This window comes from Cebus imitator, unplaced genomic scaffold (genome assembly GCF_001604975.1).
Source record: "Cebus imitator isolate Cc_AM_T3 unplaced genomic scaffold, Cebus_imitator-1.0 Scaffold53, whole genome shotgun sequence".
NCBI classification, from domain to species: Eukaryota; Metazoa; Chordata; class Mammalia; order Primates; family Cebidae; genus Cebus; species Cebus imitator.
In genome coordinates, this window is record NW_016107368.1 from 584973 (window position 1) to 604784 (window position 19812).

General features: G+C 39.5%; 1 protein-coding gene across 5 annotated transcripts in view; it reads right to left on the reverse strand.

Moving 5' to 3' along the window:
* Window positions 1–2675: 2675 nt before the first annotated feature.
* Window positions 2676–19812, reverse strand: part of ARMC8 (armadillo repeat containing 8) — an 82626-nt gene continuing 65489 nt past the window's right edge. For all 5 annotated transcript variants that reach the window (XM_017528235.2, XM_017528231.2, XM_017528232.2 and 2 more), the window contains 3 exons: window positions 8820–8902; window positions 8429–8510; window positions 2676–2828 (listed from right to left, as the gene is read on the reverse strand). In XM_017528235.2, coding sequence (XP_017383724.2) covers window positions 2706–2828; window positions 8429–8510; window positions 8820–8902 — 288 coding nt within the window. In that variant the 3' untranslated portion in view covers window positions 2676–2705. The remainder of the gene's footprint in view (window positions 2829–8428; window positions 8511–8819; window positions 8903–19812) is intronic.

Sequence of the window (19812 nt, forward strand, 5' to 3'; positions counted from 1 at the left end):
AAAAAAAAAAAAAAAAAAAAAGAAAGAAAGAAAGAAAGAAAAAGAAAACAAACCAAACCAAACCACTCCATCATTTCCTTTTTTCCCTGTAGTCCTGGAGGATTCAGGAGACATCCTAGTTACCTGTACATTTCACACATAGCCTTATGATCTCATTACCTAGCTCCCCACTCTCACTGTTCTCTGAGACTCTGTCACTTTCTGCTTTATGTATATATCTTGTGCATTCCTTATAAACTCTGACTATGAAGTAATATGGTTGGTAAAGGAAATAAATATACAGGAACTTAGATAACCAAATCATCCTCCTTCCAAGCTGTTAGTCTTATTCCAAACATGCTGCAGAATTTATCTTTTAGGATATTTTCAGGACTACTTATCAATTATACAAGTAAAATAGTCCTATACTTTTACAGTCATGCCACATTTTACACCTAAAAAACCATGCTTTAGTCTAATTACTTAACTTTATTTATGATGCTTTAACAAACATGAATTTTTGGTAATTTCTAAAAAAAAATTCAAACCTTAGAGGATTAAGATTTACCATCACCAATGAATGCTTAAAGGTCACTTGTCAAGAGGATTCTATAAATGTCAGAAGCAATTCAGATCTATATACCCAGAAAAAGGGATAAACATTTCTCAACTTTATAATTTGTGATATTGTAAAAATTTATTTTGAAATAAGTTCAAACTTAGAGAGTAGCAAAAATACAAGGAACTCTCAGTCTTTTCCCAGATCCGCCAGTTTTTCACATTTGCCATCATTGCTTTATCATCTCTGTCGTACTAGATTCCTAATCCACATTATCTACCTTTTCTGAACCATGTGAAAGTAGGATGCATACGCCATGCCCCTTTTATGCTTAATACTTCAATGTGTATTTCCTAAGAACAAGGATATTCTCTTAGCCATAGTACAGTTACCAAATTTAGGAAAGGTAATATTAAATTAATACTTTTATCAAATCTATAGTCCATATTCTTTTTTTTTTTTTTTTTTAATAAAGGGTTTTACCATGTTGGTCAGGCTGGTCTTGAACTCCCGACCTTAGGTGATCCCCCCGCCTTGGAGTCCATATTCTAATTTGTCAATTGCCACAAAAAATGCTCTTAAAGCATTTCCCTCCCCCACTTTGGTTCAGAATCTAGTTTTTTTTTGTTTGTTTTTGTTTTGTTTTTTTTAATTTTTTGAGACAGGGTCTTACTCTGAAGCCCAGCCTGGTATATAGTGGCATGATCATAGCTCACTGCAAACTCAAATTCCCAGGCTCAAATAATTCTCCTGCCTTGGCCTCTCCAGTAGCTAGAACTACAGGTGTGTGTACCACACCTGGTTAATTTTTTAATTTTTAGTAGAAACAAGGTGTTGCTATGTTGCCCAGGTTGGGAGTTTATTTTTCAATATAAAAAAATCATATGCGTGATCCTCTGCCTGATCTCATCTACCTATTTCCTAACCAGACCCTAAATATCCTGAAGGCAGATCTGGGACAATATAAGAGCAGTGAAGGATGATTAATGGTGGCACATTAATTAAAAACTGGCTGTGACTGGCCAGTTACCATCAGGCCAAGACCCCATCTATAAGGCAGATGGAACTGATGAACTGAGGGAAGCTCTGGTATACTATTTTGCCTTTCTCTTCCAACAGAGTGACTACCAGTATCTACCTGTTTTTTCCAAGATTCCTGCTTGTTGAACAACTATTTCTGAACCACCATCTTATTTTTTTGTTTTTTAGATGGAGTCTCCCTCTTTCACCCAGGCTGTAGTACAGTGGCATGATCTCAGCTCACTGCAACCTCTGCCACCTGAGTTCAAGTGATTCTCCTGCCTCAGCCTCCCTAGTAGCTGGGATTACAAGCATGTGCCACCACCCCAGGCTAATTTTTGTATTTTCAGTAGAGACAGGGTTTCACCATGCTGGCCAAGCTGGTCTCAAACTCCTGATCTCGAGTGATCTGCCCACCTCGGCCTCCCAAAGTGCTGGGATTACAGGTGTGAGCCACTGCACCTGGCCAGAACCTCCATCTTGTTAATACTACCTTTCTTAATTACAGTCAAAGCCTACAAGTGCTATAATACAGAAAATAAATTCAACACAATGGAACTACTAAATGCACAATAAACCTGAGTTCATGATTGGGCAGATCAGAGGCATTATGACATAACAAAACCAACTTTATAAGGGTTTTCCCTCCTTCACTAAGGTATATTTTAGTTTTTCCTATTAAAAAAGGAATACATACTGAAATATTTTATAAAATGCAGAAGTGAACACCTATCCAACCTCTCCCCAAACAACTATCATTAACATTAAACATCAAAAGATGACTTCCCAATGACAGGAGTTATCTCCTTGAAATGATTCATAATTCTGGTTTACAAAATTTAGTCTTAATTTATACTTTAGTAAAAAGATAGCCTGAGCATAGCTTAGTATTTGTAAGAAAAATTATTTCTTACATTCGCAGTTTGAGGCAGTGTAGATGGACTTTAAGCTGTAATATCTTTTAAATAAGCTGAATATGCTAGATGGAATAAAAAGAATAATGGGAAATAACCATATTTTAAAATGAATAATTTATTTGCACGTCCCCACCCCTATGCAATGAAACAATTCAGAAGTCGTTTTTAAACCCAACCCACAAACTTCAATGTCAACTACTTAAAAAGTATTTGAGTAAGCTCTAGCTGGACTAGGCAAAGTCTAGGAAAAGAAAATCAATACTAACCTCTTTGCTTGGAGAGAATTCAAGAAGAAGATTACATAGCATGGAAGATGCTACCACTAGGATTTCATCTGGTGCATTTTGTAAAACCTGTGGAATTAAAAAAGGGATACTATTAACGGTTTGGAATGATGAAGATGAGATATAAAATGACTAAATAAAAACAAGAACAATGATCTTGCAACCTGATTCTTCATATTGGAGAGATGGTTAGGAAGGATCCATTTGATACTATGTCACCTAGTGCTATAATTATGACTGACTAAGGCCCTCAAATCTATCTTGCTAAGAGAAGCTGCAGCCTCACTGGGGGCTTTTGCAGGGAGGAGACAGACACGTTAGGGAAAGATACTCTATGAAATGCTTGAAGGCCAAGGGACCGCTCTGGGGTAAGTTAGCTCATTCTACTCCATCAATCAAACCCCTTATGAATGTACAGAACGGCCTTACAGCCTGTCTTTCCTATGTGTCGCTAGAATGGCTTGTTTGAACAGGAGCACTGATGGATCAAGCAAGCTACTACTGCACAGGCAGGACAGTGTGGGAGACTGGTTCTCAGGAATGGAATCAAACAGACCTTGTTCCAACCCAGACACGTCCACTAACTAGCCTGAGCCTGCATTTCTTCATCTATAAATTGAGGAAAATCAGACCTCCTTGACAGAACTATTTAGGATTAAATGTGTTATGGTAAATAATAAGGGAAGTACCACAGGAGAGAAATGAGAAACAAAGACTGTTCGGATACAAATTTTGGCTCAACAACTAAATAGGTACATGTATTACTCAGATATAAAATGCTATCTGCCTCACAGGATTGTTATGAAAAATAAACGAAAAATTTTAGAATAGTAACTGGCACATAGTCATGGCACTACAAGTAAGGCTTTGAAAATGGTAATTTAGTACCATAATTGCTCTTACTATCAGGCACATAATAGGTATACAGTAAACTAATTGCCATGGACCTTCACAGAACCAGAAGGCAACATAGCAGGATGACAAATGTTAGTTGCTAATTATTAGAACCTGTCCTTTCTAGATTCTAAGAGACAAGTCTTCATAAACACCACCATTTATATGTAATAATCACTTCAACTAAATCATCTGCATCTGGGATCAGATCAGGCTCAGGCTTACGATCCCAAAAGGGGTATTAGTAGTTCTAGTTATACAAACCAGAAATGGGTAATCACAAAAAATTTCAGACAGTTAAATATATTATCTGCTAGCCGGGCGCGGTGGCTCAAGCCTGTAATCCCAGCACTTTGGGAGGCCGAGGCGGGTGGATCACGAGGTCAAGAGATCGAGACCATCCTGGTCAACACGGTGAAACCCCGTCTCTACTAAAGCTACAAAAAATTAGCTGGGCATGGTGGCGCGTGCCTGTAATCCCAGCTACTCAGGAGGCTGAGGCAGGAGAATTGCCTGAACCCAGGAGGCGGAGGTTGCGGTGAGCCGAGATTGCGCCATTGCACTCCAGCCTGGGTAACAAGAGCGAAACTCCGTCTCAAAAAAAAGAAAAAAAAAAAAAAAAAAAAAAAATTATCTGCTTTCCTTGGCTAAACCAAGTCTGAAGTTCTCAAGTTAAGAATAAGCATAAATTATAAAGTAGAGGCAGCTTGCCTAAGATATTGTGTTTTAACTCTCCTGTGGACTGTTCATTGATAAAGATCAAATTAAATCCCATATACTACGCATGCCGAGCTCTGTGTCTGTCACAACCTCCCTAAGGCCCTATTCACCCTTTCCTTGCCTTGCCCTTCCTCTATCTCTTAGGTACATCCCACCCAAGCTTTAAAGTCATCTTAGCCCTTTCAGTCAGAAGTCATTCTGTCCTCCTCTGGGGTCCCATTGCCATGGTTTGTGACCTCTCTTAGGATCCTCACAACCGTCAATCTATTCAAATTCTTTTTTTTTTTTTTTTTTTTTTTTAAAGACAGAGTCTTGCTCTATTGCCAGGCTGGAGTGCAGTGGCACGATCCTGGCTCACTGCAACTTCCGTTTTCTGGTTTCAAGCAATTCTCCTGCCTCAGCCTCCTGAGTAGCTTGGACTACAGGCATGCACCACCACACCCGGCTAATTTTTTGTATTTTTAGTAGAGACGGGGTTTCACCACATTGGCCAGGATGGTCTCGATCTCCTAACCTCGTGATCCACCCACCTCAGCCTCCCAAAGAGCTTGAATTACAGGCGTGAGCCACCGTGCCTGGCAATCTATTCAAATTATTTGCACAATTATGCCAATCTCCCCTTCTAATAACAGTTACAGTTCCTGAAGAAATAATCTGTATCTATGGTCTAATTTATACTGGCCTGTAGCAACCCAATGGCACTGCACAAAATGGGTGCGAGCAATAATCATTTTCTAAAACTATACTACTTAGAAACACTGGTTGAAATAAGTCGGTGCCTATCAAGTCTTTAAAAAGTTGCTTTGGTTGACATAATTCATTTTTGAAAATGTTCATTGTTTATAGAAATTAATTTGTTTTTATCAAGTTTTATTAGGTAACATTCACATTAGATAACATCTAATGATAAACTAAAGCAGAAGAGATCCTATAAATTTAAAAACCACTTACCTGGTGCAGTGTAAGGTATGACATGTGAAATTCAGAAGCTGACATCTAATACTGACCAAACAATTTCACCAAAATAGGAACAAAAAACAGTCACAAATAATTTTTTAAATTAAAATCCAATGCCTACTTTCTTGCAGTTTGTTAACCAACAGTTAAAAATGTGGAAAAGCAAATGGGAAAAATCAACAGATATGCAAACAGCCTCTGGACTAGAGACTAAAAAGTATCTGAAGTAAATCATTTGTTTACTTCCAAGATTTTAATACTATAGTTTAAACACAGGACAAAATTGCAGTTTGAGAGTAATTATACCCACATGTGCCCAAGTACACAAAACCCTTCTAGAATGCTCACCAGACCTTTTCCCAGAAAGAACTAAAGGGAAACCACATTATTCCATTTCTAATTTGTATGATAGAGGGCTACTGAGCTGAGCAAGCAGGGAAAATGGCCCTGGATGAAAAGGTAGTTAATTGGGGAAGCAGAAGAGCACTTAAAAAATCTTGAATTAACAATCAATAAATCAAGATCAAGCTGCTATGAAAAAGGTGCAATATAAAAATAATAAAGAGTGGGAACAGTAAAAGAAAACACCACTTAAGTGAGGAGAGCCTTAAAAAATCCAGAAATGTTAAATCTGGCCCCAACAGTTTTGGATAAAGGATGGTGGACCTGAAATAAACTACTGCTGGTGAGAGCTGGCATACTCCATAGGCAAGTGTGTTCCAAGCATAGAAAGGTACTGATATTATAGTTGGAGAGTACGGTGTAGGTAAATAACCATTCTGAGATTTGGGGCTCTTAATGAGGTTCAGGAAGCAAAAGGGTATCAGAGAACGAGGAATATTCAGAAGAGATGACATATGTCTAATAGGATGGAAAAGAGTGAAACTCAGGAAGTTGTGCCAATGGATAAAAATGAGTCAGCCGGGCGCGGTGGCTCACGCCTGTAATCCCAGCACTTTGGGAGGTGAGGCAGGTGGATCACGAGGTCAAGAGATCGAGGCCATCCTGGTCAACACGGTGAAACCCCGTCTCTACTGAAAATACAGAAAATTAGCTGGGCATGGTGGCGCGTGCCTGTAATCCCAGCTACTCAGGAGGCTGAGGCAGGAGAATTGCCTGAACCCAGGAGGCGGAGGTTGCGGTGAGCTGAGATTGCGCCATTGCACTCCAGCCTGGGTAACAAGAGCGAAACTCCATCTCAAAAAAAAAAAAAAAAGAGTCAAGTTCAATGTTACATGCTGCTTAGGCATGCCCACTGAAAAGAAGTTAAAGAAAGATGCTGTTCTGATAGGCCTCATAAGACCATATTGTGACACTTGTTTAGACTGGAAAACTCTTGTAGTCCCCTGACAGCTCCTCAGTAGTGAATCATATACCCAATCTATCATTTCTTCCACTGAAGTATCTCCAGGGTTCACATGGTCTTTCCTAAGCCATTCCTACTGCTTTATTCCAGGACCTCAACACATAAATCATACACTCTGTCATTAGATGAGCCTCCTCAATGGAAGAACCACGCAGTATGTCAACTCCCAAGGCCACGGCATTGGTCGGACTCTTCCACTTTGTCCTTACCTGCCCACTGTTATATCTCATTATATCCCACTCCTCTACTACAGTCATAAAGGCATCCTTGCTGTTCCCTACACATGCCATACATAATGTTTCTCCTCATGCTATTCTGCTCCCTGGAAAAATCCTCCTGTTTTCCTCTTGCTTTCAAAGCCCACTTTATATTTTTCCCATCTGAATAGTCTCTTGCCTAGTTCCTTCTTTTTTTTTTGAGATGGAGTCTCACTCTGTCGCCAGGCTGGAGTGCAGTGGCATGATCTTGGCTCTCTGCAACCTCCGCATCCCAGGTTCAAGCTATTCTCCTGCCTCTGCCTCCCGAGTAGCTGGGATTACAGGTGCGTACCACCATACCCAGCTATTTTTGTATTTTTAGTACAGACAGCGTTTCACCATGTTGGTCAGGATGGCCTCGATCTCTTGATCTCATGATCCACCTGCCTCAGCCTACTAAAGTGCTGGGATTATAGGCGTGAGCCACCGTGCCATGCCAGGCCAGCCTATTTCTGCCACAGTGATGCCCCTGCCCCCTAAACCTGAAGCTTTAAGCCAAGAGTAACAGATCTGTGGTAAAATGCTTTTGGTAGGCTCACTGTACCTGAAGGCTTTGCTTAGTACATACTAGGTATGCAAAAACAAAACAAAACTCTAAAAAATCAGGCTGACTAAATGCAAGTATATGATCACTTAAGAAAAAAAATGATAGACCAAAGACCAAAGTAGACCTATGGTTTTGTAATATATCAGGGGGATAACATTATTAGCAGCCACTTGATGCATGCTCTAAGTCTTGATTCAGATTTATTTGCCCCGAACCTTTTTGGGGTGGACAAAAGAGGCTTGTAGAGACCTAACATCAAAGATGCTAAAAAATATCCAGGGGCCAACTAGCACTTCGGGAGGCCAAGGCAGGAAGATCACTTGAGCTCAGGAGTTCAAGACAAGCCTGGGCAACTTAGTGAGACCTTGTCTCTACTTTAAAAAATCAGAAAAATTAGCCAGGTATAGTGGCACATGCCTGTAGTCCCAGCTACTTGGGAGGCTGAGATGGGAGACTCACTTGGGTTGGCGGGGGTGACCCAAGGCTGCAGTGAGCCGTGATTGAGCCACTGCACTCCAGCCTGTGTGACAGTGTGAGATCCTGTGCCTATTAAAATAAAAAAAAAATCCAAGGATTGCTAAAAGACTAAGAACAACACATTATCTCTGTAAATGGCAGATTCCTTTGCTTTTCAGAACTAAAAATTACTAGGATAATTCTGGATATAAGGTTAAGGTGTAATATTAAACAAACAGGGAGATCAGGTGAGTAACTAAAGCTTAGTTAATAAAAGAAAATCTGGCCTGTAGTTCCGCTTCATACATGAAGCATTTGTAGACACTCAGAACATCAGATTTAAGAAGATAAGTGTTCAAAATACTCTGCACAAAAATCAGACCTACTCCTTGACTAGGGAGTACTGTTAACTGGCTCAGCTCACTCTAGGCTTTGCGAGTATGGCTGTTACTGACTGATCCTTTCTTCTTACCTTCATTAAAGGTTTCCACACAGCATGATCCTGGAAACTGGTTCGAAGCTGCTGCACAGATCTGGATAAACTGTGCAAACATCTACAAAGAATAATCAAAATTAGCTTCATAAGAAACCAAAACTCTTACTTTTCAAACAAACTCGTTGGCATTTCACAATGACTAATGTACACTTCAAGCATGTCTATATTGTTAAGCGAACTACATCAGATCACTTCATGGGGTTTGGAGGCTAGGCTCTCTGTTAAGACAATGGTATACACTCTATGAATTCACCTGAGCGCATTTTTTTGAGGAACATTTGTAGTCTGTGTTTACTCAGTGAAGGACCAGAAAGGAAACAGGTTAACATGGCAAAAGGTTTTTATTCAGACCATTTAAAGCTCATACCTGACGGCAGCTAACCGCACCTTGACACTAGACTCAGACAAGCCAGTCACAATTCGGTCCATCATATTTTCAGTCTCAATGATCTGGAGAAAAAGGTTAATGCTGCATAAATAACAACATGAAGGTGACAAACTTCACTGCTTGTAAATGCAAGTATGTTAACATCCATTAAAAGTTTAATGTTGTTTTTGGCAAGTTTTTACCTCTCGAACAATCATCTTGCGGTGGGGGCAGGCAGCTCATCAGAAAGGTAGGTCTAGCCCACTAAGGACCTGCCAGGCTGAATGACAGGCGTAAGGGGGCAAGTTATGTTTGTTTATTTTTAAAGACATTTAAAACAAAAATTAAATGGTATCAATATTGCAGAGGTGTTGGATAAACAATCTTGAGAAAAAGTAAAAGAAATAAATGAACTCTCATTGGGCAGGTTCCTTCCAGAGTAAGGTTTTAAAGAAATCACAGTCCATGCTCAGCCCTCATGAAATCAAATCTGGGCTTCTGACGGAGCCACCCTGTGGCTACTTTCTTACCAACTGACTGAAACTAAGTTTCATATTTAGACAAGTAACCCTTGCCATCTTTCACTATAGCACTAAGTACTGTACATATAATCACTATATCATTATAATCATGAAGCTTTATTGTTTCAACTTAAAAATAAGGTAACCTGCAATTTGCCTTCATTAAGCAATGTCTAGATGCAAAATAAATAGTGTGTGAGGGAAAGTGAATTTGACTTGTGTGGGCCTTTGGAAAAATAGCCTTTTCATATTAGAATAAAGTACTCATGACATCACAACACAAATATTAACAAAAACATTTGTTGAGTTCTTCTATGTGTCAAGCATTGTGCGAAGCATGTCAAATTACCCAGTTTAACCCTCACTTTTCTGTAGGCATTATTCTGGATAGTACAGAGCTTTCTTATAATCACAGAGCTGAGATACATGCCCTGATCTCCTGAGTCCATAGGCTCAGACACACTTGTAACAGCCCTGGTTAAAGTAGTCCTCTTGTACTCACCAGGTAGTTCCCAATATGGGCAACTCATTAATGGGAGTCATTACTCTCACCTGGGAGAATACCTGGACCAATAGATCTTAACCTTGGTTGGCCTTGCAGAAGAATTACCTGGGGAGATTTTTTTTTTTTTTTAATCCTTATGTTCAGGCCATACAGCAGACCAATTAAATTAGATTATCCAGGGTCAGGTCTAAGCATCTAATTTTTTTTTTTTTTAATCTCCTCAGGTGACTCCAGTACACAGCCAAGGTTGAAGATCACTGATCTAGACTAAAATGAGAGGATTCAGAAGGCTGACCTAAGAATACAAGAGAGTGGGAAATCTCAGGATGTTTCAGCTAAACAGGAAGAGAAGAAAATATTGTTAAAATTAACAATGATCAGGGAAAATATCAACTATTAGGAACAGGGAACCACATTTCAGCTGTAGGTTAGGAATGTTAATTTTTACCAGTTTCCAAAAATATTTTATATATTGATCTACTCCTCACCCCAGATCAAACCTAATCCCATTCTTACTTATATAAACAACCACTCTCGGTCCTCATTGTCACCTCTAGTCCCTAAACTCCTCCCTTTCTCAGTCTACCTACTTCCTTCGACTCTCTTACAGCTTTTCCCTCTGGCATGGATGTCCTGCTCAGACACTCCACTTAGGGGACCGATTCACTTTCTCACTATCCTCCCACCACTCATTACTCCTGCTCCAGATCCCAACTGCTGATGTTGCAGCCTTAGAAAAATCACCACACATGGCTGACTGTCCTTTCAGTGTAAGCAATCCGACCTCAGCAGCACCCGCTGCAGATGTCCATATTCCCTATGGTAGCTACCTCTTACTTGAAATTCTTCCTGCCTTCCCCCATGCTATCAGCCACTGTGTGCCTACCTCATCTTTGTAGGGACCTTGCTTTATTTTGGGGATACATGTTGCAACGTCCCACTTCTGATGAAAAGTCTCCATACTTTTGCTATTTTCTTTACTCTTGTTGAGACTGGGTACTTCAAGCTCAAAGGCCTTCTACCTTGATCCAAAAACTACCTTTCCATAACATTCTCACATCTTTACTCTGCCCTATGTCCCATTTCAATTGTGTTTAAAAGACGTTAACTGCCCAAACTTTAACCTCTTGAAGCTAGTCCTCTCCCTGCTTCCCATTTTTAAATGGGCATATATCCAATAAATGCTCTGTCCATCTCCATCTCTTACTCTACTTATAAAATAATGCTGTGACTTCAAAACCAACTCAGTATGGGGAATTTTCTAGTCTAAAGTTCTGTCCTAGAGTTCTTTCCTGACCTCTAACTCCATAATGCTGATTGCCTAATAAATATGACATGGATGTTCAGTGGAACTTCCAATCTATTAAGTCCCATACTGCATTTGTCCTCCTACTCTCCCAGTTTTAGCTAAACCTGCTTGTTCCCTGTGTCTTTCTGTTTTTGCTAATGACATTTTAACATTCTCCCTGCCACCCAGGAACTACATTTGTGCTAAGTTTGATTCCAACTCTTCCTCCCTTACAACACAAAACCAAAACAATTTACTCAGCACTATACCTTATATTCATTCCATCACCTTTCACATTCCATTAAACTAGTTGGAACCTTATTACCATTCCCTTGAGGGTCATAGTTAGTGTGTTTTCCAAATTACCTAATCTTCTGTGCTACAGCAACCATCAAAGACTGGTTGGTTGGGTTACTTCAATCACGTACTAGTCACTGTTCTTGAAACAGACAAGGCCAAATCAGCACCTTCAGCATGGGAAGGAAACAAAAGCCTAGGACAAAAGTTTCAGGCAGTGGAGAGCTAGATGCCTATGCCTGAAAAATCCTGCTGGCTTGGGAAACTATTTTTACTTAAGAATGAGAAGTAACTTGGAGGAAACAACTGCTTGTACTGGACCTAGTTACATCATCAGAGAATGTGGTGGCAGTAGGAGTATGGATGGATTGAACACATGGTTACTCTCCAGGAAGAACTGAGAAACATTATTAGCATTAGCTCCAGATGCTTGCCCTGGCTGTGGCCAAGACTTAAAAGAGGTTTCTAGATAAAGTTTCCAGGCTACATTCAACTAAAGATGTAAATCTACCAAAGAACAGGAATAGTGTAGCAATCATGTAGGCATTTAATAAAATATATCTCAGTATAGCCATAGGTCACAAATCCCTGAAATTGCGTAGCACCAAGAAAAATCCTAATTCCACACAAGAGATCGGACAGGACATTCTACAAGCTTAGTATGGGTAAAAGTCCAGACTATTCTTCTTCCCAAAGTTAGGAAGGTGGATATCAAAGAACCTGTGGAGAGGGAATAGGATGATGATCAGAAATAAAATGAGTAGGTAGCCAGCCTAGTGGGTGAAGCTGGGGAAATGGAATGCTATGGAGTGGATCTGCTGTATAATCTTGGGAAACTGACTTTACCTCTCTAGGCCTTCAGTAAAATAGGGAGATGGAGCAATGATTATTTTATCTCCAATCCTTTGTAATCAGCAGGTGAACAAGGATCATGTTAGTCAGTCTGGGCAAAACTATCATATTTAGAAGGAACATGGGAAGAAGGCAGGTGAGGAGAGGCTGGAGAATGTTTCAGGTCTAGTCAGAATATTAAAAATCAGGGAGAAGGCAAGCAAAGGCAAATGGCACAGCTTCTACTTGCATTTCTATAATTATGTATTTAGTAAATATATGAGTGCCCAGGGGTGCCAGGCATGGTTTTGCAACTCAAAGACAAAATAGTGAGGAAGAGAAAGCCCTTGCTTCTACCAAACTCACAGTATTGAATAAGCAAGCACAATTAAGTGTTTCAGTGCTATAGTGCTTGATTTCATGGTAGTAAGAGCACCTTAGGAATGACAAGGACCATAGGTCCATAGGCTGAAACAAGCATCTACAAAGGGAAGGTAGGAAGACATCCTTTCTCAAGAATACAAGTTTTACAATCTAGGACAGTGGAAAATCGTGAGAGCTCAATCACTGTAACATTAAGAGTGTAGCTTAGTCCTTTCTTTTAAAGTTTCTAGGGGTACACGGTGCCTGATACTTTGGTGACAGTATAGCTATAAGGTGGCTGGTAAACACTTTCCCAGTCAGGACATAAAACGATCTGGAGGTGTCTTCCTTTCAGGCAAAAGTTGACCCTTCTTAGACCATAGTCTATCAGGATGTCTACAGTAGAAGGCCTAAATTTGTAACAGAACTTGTCATGGAGAGAATTCAGTAACCCTGCTACAGCTCTAGAAAGCACACTACTTGAATCTCTAGTCCACCTTCTCCTTCAAGATAGGAGTCTGGTAGTGAGAGTGAAAATAATACAAAATTAAAATGTAAACTTTGAATTCCAAAAGGGTATGCGCAATATGATCTAACCAAAGTTTTGCAAACTTGAGGGCATGGAGACCATCTGTATACGGATCCAAAGGGCCTTATAGTGAATACACTGAGGACAAAAATGTAATCACAAGACAGGAAAAAGTTTGGAATCCAGTCCAGAGAAAAAGTTTGCAGGTCAGCAGGGAAGGAGCTGGTAGTAGCTGCTGCCACAGCCCTCTGACCCATAGGAAGGTTTAACAGTGCACCAGACAGCTTTTCAAACATAGGGTTGGAAAGCCAAGAGCAATAAAACATGTTCTCCATGGTGCCTTTTAACAACCCCAGTACCATGCTCCACAGCCTTGATATGATGGAGGGTGCCAAGTCCTAGCACCCTGCAAAGGCATCTTAGGTCCTTCCAGGATGTAAGAGCAATGCCAAGTAAAGCTGGAAGTTGTTCTCCCTCATGGTTCTTGTTGGAGACTCCTTGCCATAGCTCAGCAAATATGCCCTGTGGCACAGATGGTTGGATCTGCTAAAAAAAGAGACAGTGCCCTCTGTTACACAGACACTGTGCACAGCCAGAAGGGGTACTTTTAGTAGATTGAATCCTAGGAGTGGAGGAGGCCATATTTCTTTCTAGGCTTTTCTAAGGGCCTGGACTGTAAACTTAACTACAGAATTAAATCACATAAAAAATGTTGCATAAACTGACCGTTTTAGGTCAATGGACCAGGTGTTGTATACCTCCCTGCTGGTGTCTTTAGTTTTTATAACATGCTTTTGTGCAACTGTCTCTTGCATTGTGACTCTTGCAGGAGTGGATAAGGATCTATTACAAAAGGATCCGAGCACCCTGTTGTTGGCAAGACTTTCATGACTGGTGGGAAAGAGGAACACTCAGTCCAGAGGATCTTGGGGGAAAATGCAGAATCCAGATAATACTAAGGTGGTGGTTTTTGGTATACACAGGAACTCCGACACCTTAAGAATGGGACTTTCACTACAAGGGAACTTCCCAGCGCTCTATGAGCTCTAGTGGATCCACAATTTAGCTGTGGCCAGGACATAAACCATCTTTTCCTCTGAGCACATGAAGAACTAAAAGAGTGAGAGATATGGTCTTTGAAAAAGCAAAACAAACTATTCTTCCAGCTTTATCCAGGATGAAACTTTCTTCAGATACTAGAAAAACTTCAGCTTCAACTGTGTAGAAACCAGGTCAAGCAAAATATGTGGAAACTGAAACCAGGTAGATTCTTGGTGGTGTTGGCAAACTTCTCAGACTATTTAAAGTGTGAGGGTTGTGGGGGGGAGGGGAGTGTCAGGGGAGTGTCAAGGGAGTTGGTGGCAAAGTGGGCTCTCTCTTAACATCAATCACTTATGTGAATGTGCACAATAGCCAGTCAAATACAACCTAATTCCAAACGGACTTTTTTGAAAGTTTCCAGAGAAAGTTTTAATGGATTATGAATAATAACAAGACAGAACTGGCCAGAAAGACTAAGGACCTGGAATTAAACTTTGAAAGTCATAAGTAGTAGCCATTTAAGATCTAAGTGGATAAGGTATCAAATTCAGAGTCTAGTTAAAGCAGGAGGGACTAAGCAGCCAAGCAGGGTGCAGGGTGCAGCACAAGAAGGTCAGAGAGTAGGTCTGGCAAGGAAAAAGGATGTATAACAGAGACTGGATCTGCTGGGTGTGGATGGCAATGCTTTAGTCTCATAGTGTCAATAGAGACAAGTCCCAGGGCACACACTTGAGTCTTTCGTAGCAGGATCATTTTATTTGAGGTTTTGTTCCTCACTTGAATTTTTTTTTTTTTAAGGAAATGAGCACTAAAAGCCCAAGATCTCATGTCAGCGCCATCAAGATAGTAGTTTTGGAAATAGCGAAGAGACTAGGCAAGAAAAAGAAGGGCCATAAGGCAACAAGGCAGATACTAGAATGAAATAAGCATGTACAACCAGTTATCTGGGTAGACTGAGTAAAACCAGTATGAGTCAGGGGAGAGATTCATTCCCTAAAAGGGAAAACCAGTCTTTCCCTAGGTTTTAGGAAGTGACCATGTGATTTCATAAGATGATCACAGGATACTTGAAAACATGATGCCATATACATCATGGAAATGCTTGAGCACCTAATATGTATTATTCCTGAGTATATCCTCATACCATTTATCCTTTATTAAAACAAAGCAAAGCAAAAATAAACCAAAGACCAAAAAATAAATCCAAATCCCAAATCTCCAACAGTGCATGGTCTTCCATGAATCAAGTAAGGGCAGCTGCAGTGCTTGCTCCTAAATCAGTTCAACTGGAAAACCAATTCTCTTACTCCATCCTCTTAATGCAGTGGACATAACTATTTGACAGAACTAAACACATTTGTGCCTGTTCATTTTTAAGTTGAATAATGTTAATAACTGAAGAGGTCTCAGAAATTGTATCTGAGGTCTTTGCAGTTCAGAAAGATTAAGCCACTGGTCCAGGTTCTTCAGGAAAACTGCAGCAGAACAGCCTGAGCACCTCCCTGACGCCCCAGGTTTTCTTACTTCCACTGTGAGGTCCTTTCTACTCGCTATGTCATAAGAATGAGATTTTTTGCTTAGCCTTAATAACTAAATTGAGATCTGACTTTGAAAACAGGGGAAGAGGAAAAGAACTATAAAAAGTTATCATTGCTGTAGAAACCACAGACTATATATTGACATCTAGAGCCAATAAAGATTAGTATACTATAGTTGGTAAGAGAGGACATCATTAATAAACTAAACAAGAAGGGAAATAAGATACACTTTACACGACCTCCCAGAGAGAAAATGGCAAATCAATGATTCAGCTTTGGTTAGGGGTACAAACGGCAAAGGTCAGAGAGGATGTTAGCCAGTGAAAAGATAAGCCAAGAAAAACTGGGAAGAAACCACAGAGTTCCACTGAGATTTCAACTCATCTGACCTCCATCCATTTTAGCATCAGGACCTAGCTTTAGCATAGTAACCAAATGGAACCAATATTCTACTGTCCTTAGCCACAAGTTCCATTCATCTGTTGTGAATAAAAACTGTAGGGTTTCCCATCCATACCCAGTTATGTAATAACTGGGGGTTTCCCATCCATACCCAGTCTGTGCCACTGCTCCAATGTAAGATTTTCGAACCTTTTCCTCTAGCAAATAATTTTTAAAGTAAAAAGCAGTTTTGTTTTGTTTCCTCTTTTCATTCTTTTTTTTTTTTTTTTTTTTTTTTTTTNTCTCACTCTGTCACCCAGGTGAGGTCTCAGCTCACTGCAATCTCCGCCTCCTGGGTTCGAGCGATTCTCCCACCTCAGCCTCCTGAGTAGCTGGGATTATAGGCGCACACCACCACACCTGGCTAACTTTTGTATTTTTAGTAGAGACAGGATTTCACCATGTTGGCCAGGCTGGTCTTGAACTCCTGACCTCAAATCTACCCACCTCGGCCTCCCAAAATGCTGGAATTACAGGCGTGAGCCACTGCGCCCAGGCTTTCTTCTTTTCTAAATGAGAAAAAGCTGTTCAGCTTCTCTTAGAACAGATCACTGGTGAATATATCATATTTTGGGGTCTCAGTAAACATTTGACCAAGTATTTCTTCCCTCCTCTCTTTCATTGCTATCCAGTCCCACATGTCTGTCAAATTTCTCTAACACCGTGTTCTTGAGTCAACAGAACTATGTTTGGGAGGCATGGGGTGGGAGGAAATAGTCTATCTTCTCTCAGCTGAAGACCTAAAAACCCACCATCTAAGAGATGGTCTGCAGGGCCTCTTTTTGGTCCTTTCTCTTAAAGGTACTGAATTAAATCAGCATCTAGCCTCTCCTGTAGACCTGCCTGCCTGTCTGGGAGCTGGGAGCTGTATCACTTCCCTTTAGGTACAGAAGATAAAGAAGAGGGGTACTTATTGTGGGTCCATTCTCAAGTTTCTATATTTCATTTTTGATTTTAAGCCTTATGATTTTTTGTCATTTATACCTGTGGTCATTTACATTTTTTATTTTTTTACTAGCTGGAAAAGTCGTTTATGTTAAATGTTCAGAAAAAACATTAGAAGAACGTTCTAAACTTTTCTATACTTTGTGGAAAAGTGGGAGCTTTCTCTTGAGTCGACTTTTCCTTTCCCCAAAATTAAAGGTATAAACATATTACATCAGAAATACTTATGCTGTAGAAAATTAGATCAATACTTCTATCAAAAAATATTTCTCTAGTATGAGTTCAATTTCATGAAGTTTAATCATTAGCTTAATGGCAGAATACAGCCTAAACAGCCACTGAATTATACTTGTAACAAATCAATAAAACCATTATAAATTAGGATGCAAATAACTGAGACTTCCATCTCTCTCCTTCTATTTGCCATCCTGGGGACACGAATGATTCACTGCCCCAGGAACTGCACAGCACAACGGCTGTTCAGCCCCTATTCCTCTGTATAATACACAGCCACATACCTCACAGCTTTTATTATCCTAAAGGTTAGCTGGCTAAAGTTTCAGGTCAAAGCGCACACAAATTACTCAAAAGATAAAAGTATTACCCCTACAATATGCCAGGTACTGCCTTTATGTAGCTTACATTCTAGTGACAACCACTGACAAAGGAGTAACCCATTAACAGATTCAAGGATTTCAAAATGTTGCCTGAAGTTTAATTCTATTCCTATAAAGAAGCTGTCTACAGAATAAAAATGCTGGAATAGTATCTTGATACATAATTCTGGATACTTCCTCTCTAGAACAAAATATAATCATATTGAGACAGCATCCTTAGAAAAACATTTAAAATTAATGCAGAAGGAACATAGATATGGAGGTCCCTCCTTTTCTATAGGTTAAAACTTCTGAACAATTGATTTTAGTATTTTAGAACATGAGAAATCTTCCAAATAAACTTCTTTATTAAAAGAGGGAATCTTCCAGACTCATTCATAATAGGCTATTTCAATTACAGTCATATCTTAATCAGATCTGAGTGCATTATTCATGGCAAAACTGGCTTTCAACGTGGACAAGACTTTTATATACACAAGGCTCTGGAATTACTATATAGCAATTTAGGGTCTCATCTCCCTAACTACATTAAATTGTAAGTATTCACAAAGTACATGCCAGTCTTCTGCTTCATTCTGAGCACACAGGAAGTACATCATCAATGTTACATATGAGTGAGCAGATGAATTAAAGCATCTCATTACCCACTTAGTACCAAAAGCTATGTGAGAGAAATGAATCTAATACTTTGCAAACAGCTAAGACAACTATTAATCTATATACTAAGTTCTCTCAATTTTAGCATTTTCTTTTCAGACTAATCGTATACTCTTTTGTAAAATTTCTTGCCATTTTATGTCATAATTTGGGTCTGATAACGGTATTTAACTTAACATGTGTAAAGTGATGTAACAGTTAAAAACATAGGCTATGAAAAGAAAAAAATCATAGGCTATAGAGTCAGAGAGACTGAGATAAGACAGAGACTCTACCACTTACTAGCTGGGTGGCCTTGGTCAAATTTCTGATTTCCTGATCTGCAAAAACTATCTCATAGGGTGGAATGAGGATTAAGGGAGAGAATGTGCTAATGCTTAGCACGGGGTCTAGCACATTGTGAGTGCTCAACAAATGGTAGTAGTTATATTTCTGTTGCATATGGTTTCTCAGATTCTGATGACTTAAGTATCTGAATTATATGATTTTTGCATGCCCCAGACATCCTAACACAACACTTTATATTTAACAAAGGCTTAATCGATATTTGCTCAATAATTGAACTAGATTTTTTTTTTCTCTCGAGCATAGTGAAAAATCTTATTCAGGCAACCTTGCTAATAACCAATACACAGAACCCAATAGAATTTCTAATCATAACCCAAAGCCACAGTTTTAATCTAATTTTTCTAGGGGCTGTAACATGCCCAAATCATTACAACAAGGAATCAGTATGTAGAAAAGTAGCCTGTGACAATGTCTACTGTCAACAACTGATAATGTCTTTCCTCAGAAAGTCCGACAATTGGCTTCTCCCTCTTCTGGTCAGGGACCTCTTTCTTGCTATATGCCAGTATACACAGGCATATGGGAAGTTTGGTATTTCACCAAAATGGTTTATGAGAGTTTCTACTTAGCTATGCAGTATTAGCACAGGGTGGGCATACTTTTTCAGGCCACGCAGTAAATATTTTAGACTTTGTGGGCCATACAATTCTGTCACAACTACTCAAGCTACTCAACTTGCCTTGGTAGTACAAAACAGTCAAAGTCAATACATAAACCAACAAGGCCGTACAGCAATATAACCTTATGGACACAAACTTGAGTTTAATTTCCTTTTCATATGTGTCAGGAAACATTCTTCTTTTAATTTTTCCCCAATCATCAAAAAATGCAAAAACCATTTTTATCTTGCAAGCTATAGAATTATAATGCAGGTAATAGTATCCACAGGTTGTAGTTTACCAATCCCTATGCTAGCATTTTAATCATAGAAAAAAGTATAGCAACAATCCCCAATTCTTATCACAATCCTAATCTTTTCAAGGTCTACTATTCCATAAATATTTAATTATTCCAAACATTTCATTCATTTCCTGAAATAATCTTCTTGAAAATCCAACTAAGTCACAAATTT